Raw genomic sequence first — 18,232 nt, forward strand, 5'->3', positions numbered from 1 at the left:
TGCTCAGCAGGGAGCCCACTTTCCCCCACCCCCACCTGCCTCTCTGCCTACTTGTGATCTCTCTCTCTGTCAAGAAAATAAATAAAATCTTTAAAAAAAAAAAAACAAAACCAAAAACTTGCTTTGGGTATTATCTTCAGAAACTTTTGTTATTCTTTAAGGAAATGACTTGATGTTTTGAATGACTTACTTATGTTAGATGCCACCTGCAGCGTTCCCATCTTCCCCTGGGCAAGGTTTATGGCTCTATTGCATTTTGCATATTTAATCACACACCTGGACCACTTTCCTTCTGGGGGAAGGACTCTGCCCCTTTCATGTTGTATGTCTAGCAGCTGCTAGTCGGCCTGGCACATATTAATTGTTCCACACGCATGTGCTGAATGAATGAATACAAAATTAATACTACTCAATTCTTACCAAAAGTTCAGGTGCAAATGAAATTTTTTTCCCTTTTGGGAAAGGACTGCCTCTGGGAAAATAATGCATGGCCTTGTCATAGAAGTGAGAGACCTTGAAGGCAAGAAAGAGAGATGGTTAAGCTGCCCCGGTATGACAAAACGAGGGATTTGTATTTTTTTTTTTCTCCTGAAGGGGGTGGGGAGCAGATCTAGGAAGGGAGAAAAGAGAACAGCCAGTGAGGGGCACCTGGGTGGCTCAGTGAGTTAAAGCCTTTGCCTTCAGCTCAGGTCTTGATCTCAGTGTCCTGGGATCGAGCCCTGCATCGGGAGCTTCCTCCCTTTAAAAAAAAAAAAAACGAGAGAGCAGCCAGTGAGCAGGTGAGAGATGGGGGATCATACAAAGTCGTGGCTGGTAGTTAAGGGTACTTTAAGAACAGGGACACCCAGACGTCACCCTGCGACGTAATATGCTCTCTTCCTTCCCATGTATTGTATTGTCTGTGACTAATACAAATACCAACAGAAATCTTGGAGAGGGTTTTGATTTCCTCAGAAGGTATGTACCAACTTCATCTGGATTTCATGGGGAAAGGAGAGGCCAGCAGACATCTGTGTTGCAGAAACATACTCGTGCTAGATCGCTTGAGGAGTGTTCTAGCCATTCCAGATCATAATAAAATAATTTTATCTTTGGATGGGTCCTGACCTTGGAAAACTGTAAGGCAGGATCTCTTCGTTCTGCCAACCACTAGAATTATTTTTATTATTTTTTAAAGATTTTATGTATTTGACAGAGATCACAAGTAGGCAGAGAGGCAGGCAGAGAGAGAGGGAGAGAGGAGGAAGCAGGCTCCCTGCTGAGCAGAGAGCCCGATGAGGGGCTCGATGTGGGGCTCAATGCGGGGCTCGATCCCAGGACCCTGAGATCATGACCTGAGCTGAAGGCGGAGGGTTTAATCCACTGAGCCACCCAGGTGCCCCTAGAATTATTTTTATTGAGTTAAATTTGAAGATGAGGCCTACACTGAAGGAGATCACAGAAAATAAGGCACAGGGAGCCCATTGCTGGATTTACTGTAGGGCTACTTACCGATGAGGGCTTGTGTATCTCATCATCAGACACTAAAAAAAAGTTTTCCCTAGGAAAAACACAGAAATGATGGCGAATCTTAGAACTAATTTATTTTTTCTTCTCTTCAGTTGTGAAAATCTCCTGACCAAATTCCGGTCCCACCTCTACTGACTGTGCAGGACGCGACACACCCAGGTTGATACCATCCCGACCCCTGGCTTCATATTCTTATTCTCATTTTCAGTTTTTACCTATGGCCTCACTGATTTTTGAAGGCGCTACAGAGACCTCCATAAGTTGCTACCAATAATTTTTAAGCAAGGCAAAGTGGAAAGAAAAGAGATTCACATAGTCTCCAAATTATGTTCTGTCTAGTTCCCACCCCATCATGCGTCTGCACTTGAAAGAGTGGAAAGCAGAAGATAAGCTATCTTCCTCCCACAGCCTGATGGCGGGCTTGGCCCGTCCCTCTCCATTCCTCCCTTGAAAGTACTGGCTGCCATTTCTAGCAAAGTTATTTATAGGTCAGTTTTCTGGATCAAAATCAAGCTCTCTGTCTCTCTCTCTTTCTCTCTCTCTCTCTCTCTTTCTCTCTCTCTCACACACACACACCCTGTACCTATTAAGTGATCAGAAAACTCACTGCCACCCAGCCACACAATCTAAAGACAGAACTCCCTTAGCTCTTCTCAGGTGTAACATGCTTCTTATTTCTTTAGGGCATTTTCCTTATAAGTTGTCTATATATGACAGGAATATTTCCCCCATTCTTTACTTGAGTTACTATATTACAATGTTAGGTATCTGTGAGAAAAAGAGCTCTAGAAACTAAACGTGAACTTGCACGTGAAACACCATTGGGATAAGTTACAAGGCAAGCGATAACGGCACTGACGTCCCCTTGACCACACTTTCCCTCAGTGCCCCTGCTGTTCAGAGTTAGCCGCTGTTACCAGGCTGATGCGATCCTTCTAGATTGTTGTCTATGCTTCGGCAAATATACACATGTATCCATAACAATATACTGCTTTTAGTATGTGTGTCTGTGTTAAATGGATGGTATGCTCTATGTGTTACACTGTTCTACAACTTGCTTTTTTCACTGAAGGATATGTCTTAGAGCCCATTTCCTACTCTGAGGGAAGAGCTTTTGTCTATGTTAACTTATGTCAACAGATTGTTCTAGTCACTAGTGGCTGGTCTTCCACCTTTACTTTTCAGTCACCAGCACTGCCAAAGACCTAAGTCACAGGCCATCGAGGCATTCAGAAAATCTGAATATACAAGGAGAACTAGCTCATAGGCTGCTAGGCTGGGATACGGTGCTAAACTTACCATTTGCCTCAGTCGCAAGTTCATTCCTTTAATTTTTGACTGGCTGGCCACTACCCACTGTTCCAGGCACTGGGGATTCAGCTGTGATTCATCTCTACTTCTCTGGTGCTTACAGAAGATATAATAATAAGGAAAAGAAATAGTATTTTGAGACACCTGGGTGGTGTAGTCGGTTAAGCGTCTGACTCTTGTTTCAGCTCAGGTCTGATCTCCAGGTTGTGAGATGGAGCTCCGCCTCAGGCTCTGAGCTCAGTGAGGAGTCAGCTTTGTATTCCTTCTCCCTCTGCCCTGCCCCCGCCACTCTCTCTTGAATAAATCTTTCTTTTTTTTTTTTTTTTTAGTTTATTTTTTTGTCGGAGAGAGAAAGAGCACCAGCTGGAGGAGAAGCCAGCAGAGGGAAGCAGGCTCTCCGCTGAGCAAGGAGCCTGATGTGGGACTCGATCCCAGGACCCCAGGATTATGACCTGAGCTGAAGGCAGCCGCTTAACTGACTGTGCCACCCAGGCGTTTTAATGAATAAATTTTTAAAAAAGAAAAGAAAAAGAAGAAATGATATGTTGGTTGCCGCTAAGTGCCACAGAGAAAAATTTAGGGAGAAAAGAATAGGAATTTCCCAGAGGAGACCAGTGACTGCGATTTTAAACATGGTGGCTGTGAGAAGGTAAATATCTGAGCCAAATTATACCTTTAATTTGTTCGGACAGGAGCTTCTTTTTCAGAGAGAGAGAAAAGGCTCACAGGCGCCTGGGTGGCTCAGTGGGTTAAGCCTCTGCCTTCGGCTCAGGTCATGATCTCAGGGTCCTGGGATCAAGCCCCACATGGGGCTCTCTGCTCAGCAGGGAGCCTGCTTCCCCCCCTCTCTCTGCTTGCCTATCTACTTGTGATCTCTTTCTATATACCAAATAAATAAAATCTTTAAAAAAATAAATAAAACCTTCAACTTAAAAAGAAAAAAGAAAAGAAAAGGCTCAAATGAGGGATTTTTAGCAGCACCTTTCCCATCATTTAGCACCCCCTTGCTGGCTCACCTTCTAAAACCTGACTGTTGAGCAATGTCCTTGAAAGAGGGGTCAGGAAGATCTCACGCCTGCCGGCCTGCAGACAGCACACCAGAAAACAACTTGGCTGTTTCTCTTTCTGGCTTCCTTTAACGGGCACCTGCGCTTCTGAAAGGTATCAAATTGCAGGGCACCTGGCTGGCACAGTCCTTGGAGTCTGCGACCGACTCTTGATCTCGGGGTCATGAGTTTGGGCCCCAGCTGAATGGAGAGATTACTTAAAATAAATAGCAGCATCCAATGGCTTCTCTTGCCTTCTATTTTGAAAAATCCTTTTCTTATTAATCCCTTAAAACAGAGATTCTCGGGGTACCTGGTGGCTCAGTCAGTTGAGCGTCCCACTCTTGGTTTCAGCTCAGGTCATGGTCTCAGGGTGGTGGGATTGAGCCCCACAATGGGCTCTGTGCTCAGCAGGGAGTCTGCTTGAGATTCTCTCCCTCTACCCCTCCTCCCACCCCACATGCACGCGCGCGCTCTCTCTCTCTCTCAAATAAATAAATAAATAAATGTTTAAAAAAAAAAAAAGACAGAGATTCTCAATCTTGGCTGCATATTGGCACTGCCAGGAAAGTTTTAACAATTTCTGCTGCCTGTGTCCCTCCCAAGGGGTCCTAGTTTCTTTGATCAGGAGTATGCCAGAGCATTAGGATTTTTAAAAAGTTTTCCAAGTGATTCTAACGCACTGCCAGGGATAAGAACCATTGTCTTATAAGCCACTAGTGATAACGTGTTCAACAAATGACCACAGGTTTCCAACTGAAGGCTAGTTCAGCCAGGAATTAAGAATGGGGGATCCCGTAACTAGCCAGATGTTGCTACTGCTAATTTCTCCTTACTTCCTTATTTATAACTTCACAGTTTGCCAAGTGTTTGAATATATTATCTTTTTGGAAATATGTGTCGTCATCTTTAGCTCCTAAGTTCTTTATAATTTCTTGAGTGATAGCATCATCTGGCACAGAGCTCCGAAATCCCTTAGAATTGCCTGGTTGGGGCGCCTGGGTGGGTCAGTGGGTAAAGCAACCAACTCTTGGTTTCAGCTTAGGTTATGATCTTGAGGTCCTGGGTTTGAGCTCCGAGTTAGGCTCCCAGCTCCATGCAGAGTCTGTTTCAGGTTCTCTCTCCCTCCCCTTCCCCCTCTCCCCCACTCAGTGGGGGATCTGCTTCTCCCTCTCACACTCTCTCTCTGTGTGCTCTCTCCCTCTCTTAAATAAATAAAATCTTTGGAAAAAAAAAAAGATATTCAATACAGGGTAGGACAAAAGTGGGTCAATAAAAATTATTTTGGGGCACCTGAGTGGCTCAATGGGTTAAGCCTCTGCCTTCGGCTCCGGTTGTGGTCTTAGGGTCCTGGGATCCAGCCCCGCATTGGGCTCTCTGCTCAGCAGGGAGCCTGCTTCCCACTCCCTCTCTGCCTGGCTCTCTGCCAACTTGTGATCTCTCTCTCTCTGTCAAATAAATAAAAAAAATCTTTTAAAAAAATTATTTTTTATGTTTATATATATATTCCTATAAATATATTTATATTATATATATGATGTGTGTAGGAATATATGTGATCTATTTATATTTTATTTTTATAATTATATTCCACATATGTATATATTTCAGATATTTTAAATATATATTTTATATTTATATTTACTTAATATATACTCCTATACCCCTTTCTATAATTTTATTTTTTTAAAGATTTATTTATTTTAGGGGCGCCTGGGTGGCTCAGTGGGTTAAAGCCTCTGCCTTCTGCTCAGGTCACGATCCCAGGGTCCTGGGATCAAGCCCCGCATCGGGCTCTCTGCTCCGTGGGGAACCTGCTTCCTCCTCTCTCTCCGCCTGCCTCTCTGCCTGCCTCTCTGCCTAGTTGTGATTTCTCTCTGTCAAATAAATAAAAAATATTTTAAAAAAAGATTTATTTATTTTAGAGAGAGCGAGCAAGAGAGCAGGAGCAGGAGGAAGGGCAGAGAAAGAGGGAGAGGAGAGAGAATCTCAGGCGGGCACCCTCCCTCCACCACCCCTGCCCCACCCCCACGGAGCTCAGAGCCCAGCTTGGGTTTGATGCCAGGACTATGAGATTATGACCTGAGCCGAAATCCCCAGTGGGTTGTTCAACCCACTGAACCACTCAGGCGCCCCTCCATTTCTATGATTTTGGTTCTTGCACTCCTGAACAAATGTTTACATAACTGATGTCTTAAATAGAATGAAAACTTTGCTCTAAAAGCAGTAATAAGTTACTGTGAACTAGTGTGCCCTGTGAGATCTGAGAAGAAATTCTTTCCTTTTCCATAGTTAACATTCCAGCGACCCCTGCTAAGGGTAGCACAATAACTGTTGCCATACCAACAGCTTAATGAAGAAGTCTGCCATTGTTTTCTTCCCTGTTTGTCCTCAACTATGTGATAAATTTCAAAGATGAATTAGAGCAATTAAATTCAGCCTCCAAAGAGTACCACTGGTTATAAAACGAAAACTAAAACTAAAAATCTTTCTAATTCCTATCTCCACTTTAACCCCAATCACTATGCCCACTGTAATCACTGTGAATAATTTATGAAACTTTGGAAAAATTTCTATACAGACACAAACAGATGTATATTCTTTTCCTAAAAGGAATACTGATTCTATCCACATGACTCTATTTGCTCCATTCTCTTAACAAAATTCAATTATCTTTAGGCTTTATGTTTCAAATTCTAAATTTTCTTTGATATTCTGAAATTGCATTCAGTTCCTACTATAAGCTAATTCCTTTTTTTTTTAAATTTTGTTTATTTATTTGACAGACAGAGATTACAAGTAGGCAGAGAGGCAGGCAGAAAGAGAGAGGGAAGCAGGCTTCCTGCTGATCAGAGAGCCTGATGCGGGGCTCGATCCCAGGACCCTGAGATCATGACCTGAGCAGAAGGCAGAGGCTTTAACCCACTGAGCCACCCAGGCGCCCCTATAAGCTAATTTCCATGACTGTTATGGGGAATGGTAGGCAGCTGGGCAAGATGCACCAGCAAAGGTGAAGTCACGTAAAAAAGAAGAATAAGCTGCCAATAAGTCAGCAATCTGGAAGGGAGAAAAAAATATGTATGGAGGGGCACTTGGGTGGCTCAGTGGGTTAAAGCCTCTGCCTTCAGCTCAGGTCATGATCTCAGGGTCCTGGGATCTAGCCCTGCTCTGGGCTCTCCGCTCAGCGGGGAATCTGCTTCCTCCTCTCTCTGCCTCTCTCTCTGCCTGTCTCTCTGCCTACTTGTGATCTCTATCTGTCAAATAAATAAATAGAATCTTTAAAAAAAGAAAAAAAGAATATACTTCCCAGCCACCCTGGGAACTAAGGGCACTGTGATTAGGTTCTGCCAATAAGATAAAAGAAGTGACAGGCATGACTGCTAGTGCCTGCCCTCTGATTTCTGCTTATCCCTTCCTTACTGGGATGGGGACATGGATGGTGTGGTTACTGGAGTGGGTGTTAGTGGGGAGGGTGGATGGAGCTCTGGATGTCCACAAATAGACCTCAATGTGATCAGTTGTATTTTTTCATTCATTGAAAAAAACAAACAAACATCGAAGTAAATATGAAAAATGTTAGCAGTTATTTATTGTGATTGGTGGGTACCTAAATATTTTTAAAATGTTTATTTCGCAATGTTTTTTCCAATGTTTTAGATCTATGATTTAAAAATAAATTCCAACATTCATCAGTTGGAATATTTATAATATATGTTTTTTTAAAGTAGGTTCCATGCTGAATGGGGGACTTGCACTTATGACCCTGAGATCAAGAGTTTCATGCTTGGGCACCTGGGTGGCTCAGTGGATTAAGCTGCTGCCTTCGGCTCAGGTCATGATCTCAGGGTCCTGGGATCGAGCCCCGCATCGGGCTCTCTGCTCCTCAGGGAGCCTGCTTCCTCCTCTCTCTCTGCCTGCCTCTCTGCCTACTTGTGATCTCTCTCTCTGTCAAATAAATAAATAAAATCTTTAAAAAAAAAAAAGAGTTTCATGCTCAACTGAGCCAGCCAGACATCCTGGAATATTTATAAGAATTTTTATTATTTTTTTATTATTTATTTATTTATTTGTCAGATTGAGAGAGAGAGATAGGGAGAGAGAGCACAAGCAGGGGGAATAGCAGGCAGTGGGAGAAGCAGGCTTCCTGCTGAACAAGGAGCCCAGTGTGGGACTCAAGCCCAGGACGCCAGGATCATGACCTGAGCCGGAGACAGACACTTAATTGAGCCACCCAGGCGTTCCTATTTATAATAATTTTTTAAATTTATAATAATTTAAAATGACATTCATCTAAATGTCATTTAATGATATAGGAAAATATTCGTGATAAAGGAAAAAATACTTGAACAATTTTCCAGTACTAAGAACTGGAGAGCTGGAGTTGCCCACCAAGTCTAAGAATGATTAAAAGTAGTTACAATCAAGAAATCTTCAAATTGGCTTATTTATAGATCTTTCAGAGCAGGCTTAAAATAAAACAGTAACTTATGCTTAAAGTTATGCATCTGATGGAGAAGTCACTTAAACATTAGGATTCTTTCCACCCCATTTTTTGCTTTTTAACATAGGCAATACATTTATTTATTATTATTTTAAGTAGGCTCTGTGTGGGGCTTGAACTCACAACCCCAGAGATCAAGAGCTGTATGCTCTACTGACTGAGCCAGACAGGTGCCCCTCCTCTACCTTGCTTGTTAAAATATTTACCAACATTGATGAGAACATGTACGTCAAGACTAGTTATCTGCGGTTTTCTCTATGGTTTATAAGAGCTCCATTATGTGTATTACAATTTTTTAAATCAGAAAAGAAGCCCTAGGTTTCAAAGTTAAAAGAAATATTCAAATATCTAAAAATACCTTAAATTCTAATGTTATTTTTACAGTCATCAAGGACACTCCTGGAAGTTATATTAGTTATGTTGCTTGGTTGCACTTAAGAGAAAAGGAACTCTTGCTCTCAGCTAGACTAGATAGTGCCAGCCCCTTGCCTGGGACCCCCTAGCCAGGCCTGGGTATTCTGTTGCACATAAGCAAACTCATAGAATATTAACATCAGATAAGGCTACTTTGTGACAAAAACATGAACCTCGTCCAAAAGAGCTACAGAGTCAAAAGTAGATACTGACCAAATCTTTAGGCACATTAAAAAAAAAATTATCCATTGAAATCGACCAGTTCATGTTGCCAAGAAATATATTTAAAGAGAAAATTTGCCCAAGTCAATGACTTTCAAACCTTTTTGAACTAGATCCACAAGAAGAAATATATCTTATGTTGGGATCTGGTACATACATACATGTGTAAATCTAAAACATACGTTTCATGAAACAATATTTACTACATGTGATTGTTTTTTTATTGTTTCATTTTTAATTAAGTCAGTTACTATTCACTAAGTTGTTTTTCAGTTCTCAGTTTGAAAAGCACTCTTACACCAGGTCTTGAATATATGCTGAATCCTATTAACTGAGATGGGATTTGGCTTAATTTAATGAAGAGAAATGAGAACTTTTTTCATCCATTCATTTATCAACAATTACTGAGTCCGGCCCTATTCTGACTCCTGAGGTACAGCAATTAACAAAGTCCCCCACTCATAAAGTTTAAATTATAGGGATCTGAGGCCATGAATATTCAAATTTAAATGAATTAAAATGAAATAGAAGTATATACTCGGTTCCATTGCCGCACTAGCCCCATTTCAGGCACGCCATAGCCACTTGTGACCTAGTGGCTATGGTATTAGAGCAGATACAGAACATTACCATGATCAGAGTAAGTGGTTTTGAACAGCTCTGCTCTAAAGGAAAGAATTTGTCCTGTAACTTGACTATAGTAATTGCTAGCAGAGTATGAAAGTCTGGGTAAAAAGAGCAAGAGAATTCACTAACAGATCTCAGAATGAAGGGATTCAGACCACACACCAGGAATATGGAGCTGGACTGGTTCATCCTAAATCACCTTCTGTCACCAGTCACCATCATAAACCTCATTCTAACCTCCCGGCCCAATTCCCTCTTAAGTAAACTACATTTTCTGCAACCTGTCTACACTATATGTAAGCAATTAGGAATTCCTCATTCTGCATTAATGGTATTCTTGTTTTGCAAATCAGTCTCCTGTGAGTTTGGAAAATACTAATCAGTTTCCCTGAACCTGACCCCCAGTGAGTAAAAGTAAAAAATGTCTAAGCTGAGAACCAGACCCTTTGCACTATGAGTATAGCAAGGACTACTAGCTGCCTGTATTCTTCCTAAAGAAAATCCTGATTTTACTTAGGGTGGCAATGAACCAGTGTCCATGACCTGGAAGACTATTTTGCGTCCTTTACTGTAACTAGATGCACCCATGTAATTGTTCAGTGGGATTGTAGCCAGAGGTACAAGAGCACCTGGCTCTGGGGGTTCCAAACAGTGCAGGTTCTGCCATTCACCGCAGACAAAATCCAAAGGCAGAGAGACGTGTGGTAGTGAGACAAGGAGTTTCAGTGAGGCTTGTACCAGGAAGACAGAAGACTGTGATCTCAGAGAAGGTCTCCAAAGTGCTGAACATACTTCCAGGTATATATAAGCAAAATGTAGGGCAAAGGTGGGCAGTGAAGGTCTAATCTATTACTGTGTTGGAGTCGGTCAAGGGTGGTGTCTTGCTGGCTCTTGGCAGTCCTTATTGCTTGAGGGGGTAGTTTTGATTGCTATCTGGGGATGCTTTGCCTTCAGGCTCTTCTGCCTGAGCCAAGACAAGCTGAGAAGGAGAACCCAACTAGAAAAGTCTGAAGTCAAAGGAAGTGGACCAAGTCCTCTTTTGGACTTATAGAATTGCTCCCTAGGAGGGAAACATAGCTGGAACGTTCCTCTTTTGTCCTTCCCCTTTTCTTGCAGCCTGCGAGTTGGATGTGATGGTTAGAGTTCCAGCCTCTATTGCAGACCATGTAAGTGGTGAAGAAAGGAAAATCCTAGGTCCCTGATGCCCATGAAGCTACCACCAGTGTGGACTGCGTATCCCTGAATTTCATTTATATGAGAGAACAGAAGAAACCGTATGAGTTTAAGCTATTGTAGTCAATCCCAAAGTGATAAAAGGGGGAGTCTTCAGAGGTGCTTTTCTCATGTGAGGACTTGTGTGCAGAGGCCAGAAGACATCGTTTTTGAGACCTCTTTAATTGCAAGAGATACCAAGTAATATTCAGCTGTGAAATTTAGGACAATCTTAGATTTTGTTAGAAATCACAGAATAAAATCATTTAAAGAAACAAAATGTTTTAAAAATTTCAGGGGTGCCTTGGTGACTAAGTTAAGCATCCGACTTTTGATCTCAGTTGTCCTCATCTCAAGGTTATGAGTTCAAGTCCTGTGTTGGGTTCCACCCTGGGTGTCGAGCCTACTTAAAAAAAAAATTCAAATGATGCCAAAGTAAAAGCTAATTAGCTAGGTAAAGCCCAAATCCTTCCAATTTCAGTGGCTTGCAATTAGGCAATAATTTTCCCTATTTGCATATCTGGTGTTCTAAGTAGGTATTAAGAAACAGCACATATGTTTTAAAAAAAATTATTTGTGTATTTAATTAATTTTGAGTGAGTAAATGATAAAAGTTTATTAAGCGAAGATACAGAAAAAGCTCTCAAGAGTGAGATGGGTGCCAAGAGGGTTGCCCTGGCACAATTTTATTTATTTTAAATTTTCTTTAAGATTTATTCATCTATTTGACTGAGAGAGAGAGACAAAGAGCAAAAGCATGGGGAAACAGTAGAGGGGGTGGGGGTGGTGGGGTGCGAAGCAGAATCCCACTGAGCAAGGAGCCCAGGATTTCAGCACCCTGGGATCATGACCTGTGCCAAAGGCAGACACTTAACCGAGTCACCCAGGCGCGTACCCCCAACCCCCACACAAATATTTTAGATGACAGGTGGAGCTTACAAAATATCCTTAAGCTCAAATCAGCTTTTCCTTAGTTTTTTTTTTTTTTTTTTTTTAGGATTTCTAGTTTCTGAATTACTGTGAGCTATCAAAGAAACCCAAGATAGGAATCTCATGGCGAGTTAAATTCTTTCAATTAACAATTAGTGTTGTGATTAAACAGAATGCCTTTAATACAACACATATCCACTAAATCCCTAAATATTTCCAAATGATATAATTAAAGGATCAATGAAATAGTTTCAGGAATTTTTGTAAATTAATAAAATTTGGGGGAAAAAGTAGTAAGATTTGGAAAGAATTACATCCAAATTTAACCAATATTTATTAACAACCTACTGAGGACACCAAGCATTTTTTTCATTGTCTTATTTAATAACCCCCAAACCTTTTAACTTACAGAAGTTCCATGTTATGCTTAGGCTTAGGGAGGCTGGCTTTCCCAAGGTTGCAGGACCAGTAATAGAGAAAGCCAAGATTTCAACCTAAGCTCCTTGACTCTAACTTCAGTACTCGTTTTTTTCACTGTAGGTTTTATAAAACTTGAAAAAATGTTTTTTTTTTAAAGGTTTTATTTATTTATTTGACAGAGATCTCAAGTAGGCAGAGAGGCAGGCAGAGAGAGAAGGGGAAGCAGGCTCCCCGCTGAGCAGAGATCCCAGGACCTGGAGACCCGGAGATCGTGACCAGAGCCGAAGGCAGAGACTTAACCCACTGAGCCACCCAGGCACCCTTGAAAAAAAATGTTTTTAATTGAACATAAAACTGGAGAAGAGTGGAGGGCGCTGTTTAGGGATATGGTATCAGTAAATGGAAATCTTCCTAAAAAATTTGAAAATGTTAAAGCTAAGGAAAAGAATTAAAGATCTGCCTGGGATAACCTGTCCCACTCATATATTCCAGAAATAACCAAGAGGTTTGAGAGATCCTTCACAGACATTCTGTCAGAAGATGTCCATTTGTTTCCAAATTCCCTTCATGCCATTTTTTAGCTTCCTCCCAGTTACCATGGGGTCCTCTGGGGTGTACAGTGCAGCCCACGACCACATCTTTTTGGGAGGGTACTATTCCCTGGCTCTTTTCCATTTTGACTTCTCCATCATCTCAATGCAGTTTTGTGCTCTCCTCTTTCCTGAGTTGCTCTTACTGTGCAGAATGCTTCATTATTGGATTTGGGGGGGGTAAATGCTGCATGTATTATAATTGCCTGAATCTTTGATTTCCTAGAACAAAACTTTGTGAGGATAGGACTGCTTTTAACTTGTTTACGATTGGGAGATCCATGCAAAACCCGGCGCTAGGGACCCGCAGAGCATAAAAATATTCGTAGAATGTAACAAGCTCTCCGGTTTCACACAAAAAGGGAAACTGTTTCCTTGAGTGTTTGTTTTGAAACTAGTAACTGGGTCTGAAGTCCACATAACATTTGAGCAGGTAGGAAGCTCCCTATTATTGTTTAACTCTCTAGCACTTAGGATATAATTTCAATGTCATCTTAAAGTGACTATATATATATATATATATTTTTTTTTTTTTTTTTTTTTGGTCCAACACGCCATAATTCAAGTGCAAAACAGAAAAGGAAGTTCTTAGGCTGTTTGCCTGAGGAATCGCCAAGCTCTATACGGAACCCAACTAGGAGATGGGAAAGCTGTGCAAACTCTAGGGACACCTTACCTCCTCCCCACAGACCTTGCGCCACCCACGACCAGTCCCAGAGGGCGGCGCGACGACCGTCCCGGGGCTCGGCTCTGCCCCACGAAGGCGTCCGAAAAATAAAGCTGCGGCAGCGCCTGGGCCAAACGCTGCAAGTTCTCGGAGGCCTCCCGAGAACCCAAAGCGAGGCCAAAAGCCCAGTCCCCTACCCTCATCCTGTGGACAGCCTCGACGTCTCCCCACGCCCCGACCCTCCGTAAACAAGAAGTCCTCTACAGCAGTTGACATTTTTGTTCCCAGAAAGGGGTGGGAGCTGCGCGAGGCGAGGCGCAGGGCGGAAGCTTGAAGAGATCTCATCTAAGCCCCACCCAGGCCCAGCACCTCCCAGGGCAGCCCGGCAGGGTGCGGAGGGGGCGGGGAGCGTGCCCCGCTTCCCCAACTCTCCTCACCAGGGGCCTGCGAACGCCTTCCTGTCCGTCTCCCAGCTGCCACCCGACCGCGAGCACCGCGGAATGCACCATTGTGCCCCCGGGCCAAGTCCCCGGATGCTCGCCTCCCCTCACCGGCCCGCGCCGTGGCTCCACCCCTCCCGCGGCTCTGCGTGACACGTCACCGCTTGCGGCGCTTCCGGAGGCGCAGCGGGCGATGACGTAGGGGGACGTGCCCTCTATATGAGGTTGGGGAGCGGCTGAGTCGGCCTTTTCCGCCCGCTCCCCCCTCCCCCCGAGTGCCGCTCCGGCTGCACCGCGCTCGCTCAGAGCTCCCGGCTCTTGCTAAGGTAGTGCCGCCGCCGTCTCTCTTCAGCCGTCGTCATGATCATCTACCGGGACCTCATCAGCCGTGAGTCGTGACTGCACTACTCCTACTGCCGCGCGCAGGGGACGCGGGTGGGGGCGGGGAAGAGGGACGCCGCCGCTGTCGTGGGCCTAGAGGACGCTGGCGGCCCTTCCGGGAGCGAGGAGGGGTCGGTGCCTGGGGCGCGCCTCAGGGTCTCGAGCGCCCGGGGAGGAGCGGGGGCCGCGTGCGCCTGGCCCGCGCGGGAAATGGCGGCGCCGGTTCCAGACCTCCGGGCGCACCGTGACGGGCGGGTCTGTGTCCCCGAGCAGATGATGAGATGTTCTCCGACATCTACAAGATCCGGGAGATCGCGGACGGGCTGTGCCTGGAGGTGGAGGGGAAGGTGAGTCGGTCGGGCCGCGCGGCGCGGGGGAGGCAAGGCCGGGCAAGCTCGGGTTTCCGCCGCTCCCCCGCCCGAAGTTGTGCAATCCTCTCCGCTGCCTCCTGGCGGAGGAGACGCTCTTTCCGGGCTTGGGTTTTTCTAGAAAAGTGGAGGCGGAGCTGAGCCTGGAAATAGGTCCGCCGCCTTGGCGCCCATCCTCCTCCCGGGCCGCCCAGGACAGGTAGCTTAGGGTTAGGGAGCCCCAAGCTTCTCAGCGTTTGCTCTGCACGTACTTGTTCATCATCCCAAAAGCCCACACAGAACTTCTGCTTGGAGTAAATGATCCCGTTTGCTTTTTGGTCAACAGAGAATTCTTAATGAGTTACGAGGTACCAGGAATTTCAGGCGGCTTCGGTTTTTTTCTCCATGACAATGTTTTAGTACTTTTTGGCCAAAACCAAAAGTTTTTGGTGGGAGGATGATGCATATGTGAACTCCTGATACAGATTTGAGGAATTCCTTAAGCTAAGGTCAAACGTCTGAAACCGAACTTTTTTTCTTTTCCCTTAATGCAGATGGTCAGTAGGACAGAGGGTAACATTGATGACTCGCTCATTGGTGGAAATGCCTCCGCTGAAGGCCCGGAGGGCGAAGGTACCGAAAGCACAGTCATCACTGGTGTTGATATTGTCATGAACCATCACTTGCAGGAAACCAGTTTCACAAAAGAAGCCTACAAGAAGTACATCAAAGATTATATGAAATCGTAAGTGCTACTGGCACAGCCCATCTACTGCCTTGAGTCCTGTGGGATTCAGGGAGAAGCTAACTTGGAGGAAACATAGCAGGTGTACCTGTGAAAAGCCTTAATCTTTCCTGTTGTGAGCTCACAAGGATAGTTGGTTTTCTAGAAATAAACTAATGTGAACATACTGTGGCATGAAGTGTGGTTTTAGCATTTTAGATGTGTACTTTGGGAATAACATGAAATCCAAAATTGTAAACAGTCTTGAAACTTGGATCCTGTGAGCTCTTAGTTTCTTGATAGTGGCATGTTAATCTGGCCCAGTGACTGCTAGTTGCCCTTTTCAGAGCTTGTTTGTTTTAGTTTGGATTTTTATTACTGGGGGGAAAAAAGTTCATTTTGCTGAGAGCTGAGTACTTAACCTATTAATAAAATACTGTTTTAGCATCAAAGGCAAACTTGAAGAACAGAGGCCAGAAAGAGTAAAGCCTTTTATGACAGGGGCTGCAGAACAAATCAAGCACATCCTTGCTAATTTCAAAAACTACCAGGTAAATACCATAAATGTTTGTGTCAAAGAACTGTGCAATTTTAGCTGCCAGAGCAACAAATTACTTGACTTGGTGATGTAACCTGGCTGTCTTCTGGATCTTTTGAGCAGTTTAAATATTGCATAGATTCAATTCCAGTAGTCTAGGCTGTGGAAAGTAGCCTTCCCTGCCCTCAGGTGTGTTTCTAGATCTTGTATGCTTGATTCCAGAGTCTCATCCGTACTCCCTTCCCAGAGGACATTCTTCATTTCTCCCTGTCTAGAATTGCTTATTAACCACTTCTGGGGTCTTCCAGTCTTCTTTTTAGTTCCAACTCCAGTGTCTCATTGCCACTAAGAGTTCTTTCTACACTTCTCTATTGGGAAACTCAGTGACTTTCCTTAACCTCTATAGGAGTAAAGAAAAAACTCATTACAGCCTGGCTCTTTGCTTTTTCAGCTTTCACATGTCCTCTGGCCATATAACTTTATCCCTGTAATGTGCTGTCTCGTTGTATGTTCCCTATGCTTGATGATGTAAACAGGCTTTTACAGAGTTTGGAATGGTATATATGTGTTATATTGTGTTTCCAGAAAGGCTAAAAGTGTTCTGAAATGCCCTGTACATGGGTCAGTTGTTACAGTGTTATCATTTGGTGAACAGAAGTTTGATTAGGATTTTTTTTTTCCTCCTGGTGAAAATCTCTTAAATTGTGGTGTTTTGAATCCTCCTTTGATTGTTTTATTGTAGTTTGTTTTGATACGATTTGTATATAATGGTCTAATTCTGGGTATTTGTTGTTTGCTTCCTAAGTTCTTTATTGGTGAAAACATGAATCCAGATGGCATGGTTGCTCTGCTGGACTACCGTGAGGATGGTGTGACCCCATATATGATTTTCTTTAAGGATGGTTTAGAGATGGAGAAATGTGTAAGTATAAGGACATGGGTTGAAAGCAGTGATGTAAAAATGGAGACCTTTTTGGTGTGAGTCCTTGTTCCCTGCCCCTGGGATAGTTAGAATGGGTTTTCTAGCAGTCTTTGTAAAATGTAGGTCTAGCTTTTCTTTTTGGGAGTCTAATAGGGTTGTGTTTCATATGTAAAAGGTTTTTACAACACAGAAAGGGACTTGGAATTTTTATATACAGAAAGCTTTTCTTGAGCTGGCTCAAATCCATAAGCTGGAGATCAGAAACAACACCCTGTTTGATCTTCCCCCATAGAAATGGCCCTTCTCTTCATATGCTGCCATGCATGCATGAGTGGCATGAGTGGTATGTGTGTGCATGAAATCTTTTTCACTTTGGTTATTGAAAGCCTTGATGTTACCAGCTTTTAGTAAATAAAGTTAAAGCTGGCTGCTTACCCAATATGCCCAGTCCTTTAGTAAAATTAAATGAATGTCTACTATGCAAGGAATTACTGGAGGCAATACAGGAATGAAAGCATTCATTATCCCAGCTTCCAGGGGATTTCATACAAATTAGCAACAAGATCAACTTTAGACTACACTAAGTAAGATTAGGGACAACAGTGGTTAGAAATGTCTTTGGATGGTACGGATCATTTGTTCTGGTGATTATTCCAGGAATATCTGGTTTTTCTTGGTAGAACAAAAAGTGAGTGGGCTTGGCTTCAGAATGAGATTTCTAGAAAACCATGCTACCCCTGTTTTGGTAAGGATGGTTGTGCATCCACTGATAGACCTCGAACAATTGGCTGTTGTTCTTTTGGTTTGCACTAGGATGCGAGAGAAAAAAATCCCCGCGCTTTCTGTCTGTCTCCTATGGCAGCCCAGATTGAATAGGGGAATACATCTGCAGCGTAGAAATGTTAAATATATTCATACTGGATAAATGTGTTAATACAGCCTTTCTTGTTTTTATAGTAATGCATCTGGCCATTACTTTGGATGTATCACCTGTTGTCGTAACTGGCTGCTGCTCTTCATCCACACAACACCAGGACTTAGACAAATGGGACTGATGGCATCATGAGCTCTTCATTTATTTTGACCCTGATTTATTTGGAGCGGAGGCATTGTTTTTAAGAGAAAAACATGTCATTAGGTTGTCTAAAAATAAAATGCATTTAAACTCATTTGAGAGAATGCCTCTTAGTTTAACTCCTATTTAAATCCATCCTGTGTAGTGTCCTGGAGAAGCTAGAGCCTGGTTGTAGACTACTGCTAGAAAGCATAAGACTGCCTGCAGATAACTTCTACAGTGAAAACTACTTCTGGGACTGGAATATAAAAAACAAGAACCCAAAGTCTTAATTCTGAGTTCCAGTAAAGGGAAAGACCATGCTCATAGCTGGGCCAACATTCCGAAGTGGATTCCTTACACATTTCATCACCTAC

The 18,232-nt window shown here is 43.3% G+C and overlaps 1 protein-coding gene and 1 non-coding gene across 2 annotated transcripts; both read left to right on the forward strand.

Annotated features, from left to right (window-relative positions):
• The first annotated feature begins 14,112 nt into the window (after window positions 1-14,112).
• On the forward strand, window positions 14,113-17,970 carry TPT1 (tumor protein, translationally-controlled 1). Its single transcript, XM_045978289.1, has 6 exons — window positions 14,113-14,277; window positions 14,544-14,617; window positions 15,172-15,362; window positions 15,787-15,892; window positions 16,685-16,801; window positions 17,759-17,970. The coding sequence occupies exons 1-6, from the start codon at window positions 14,250-14,252 to the stop codon at window positions 17,759-17,761; spliced, it is 519 nt and encodes a 172-aa protein (XP_045834245.1). The 5' UTR covers window positions 14,113-14,249; the 3' UTR covers window positions 17,762-17,970.
• Window positions 17,559-17,689, forward strand: LOC123925395. The gene has a single exon (XR_006814990.1). It is a non-coding gene; the product is annotated as a small nucleolar RNA SNORA31 (small nucleolar RNA).
• Window positions 17,971-18,232: the final 262 nt, after the last annotated feature.

Source organism: Meles meles, chromosome 14 (assembly GCF_922984935.1).
Source record: "Meles meles chromosome 14, mMelMel3.1 paternal haplotype, whole genome shotgun sequence".
Classification (NCBI taxonomy): Eukaryota; Metazoa; Chordata; class Mammalia; order Carnivora; family Mustelidae; genus Meles; species Meles meles.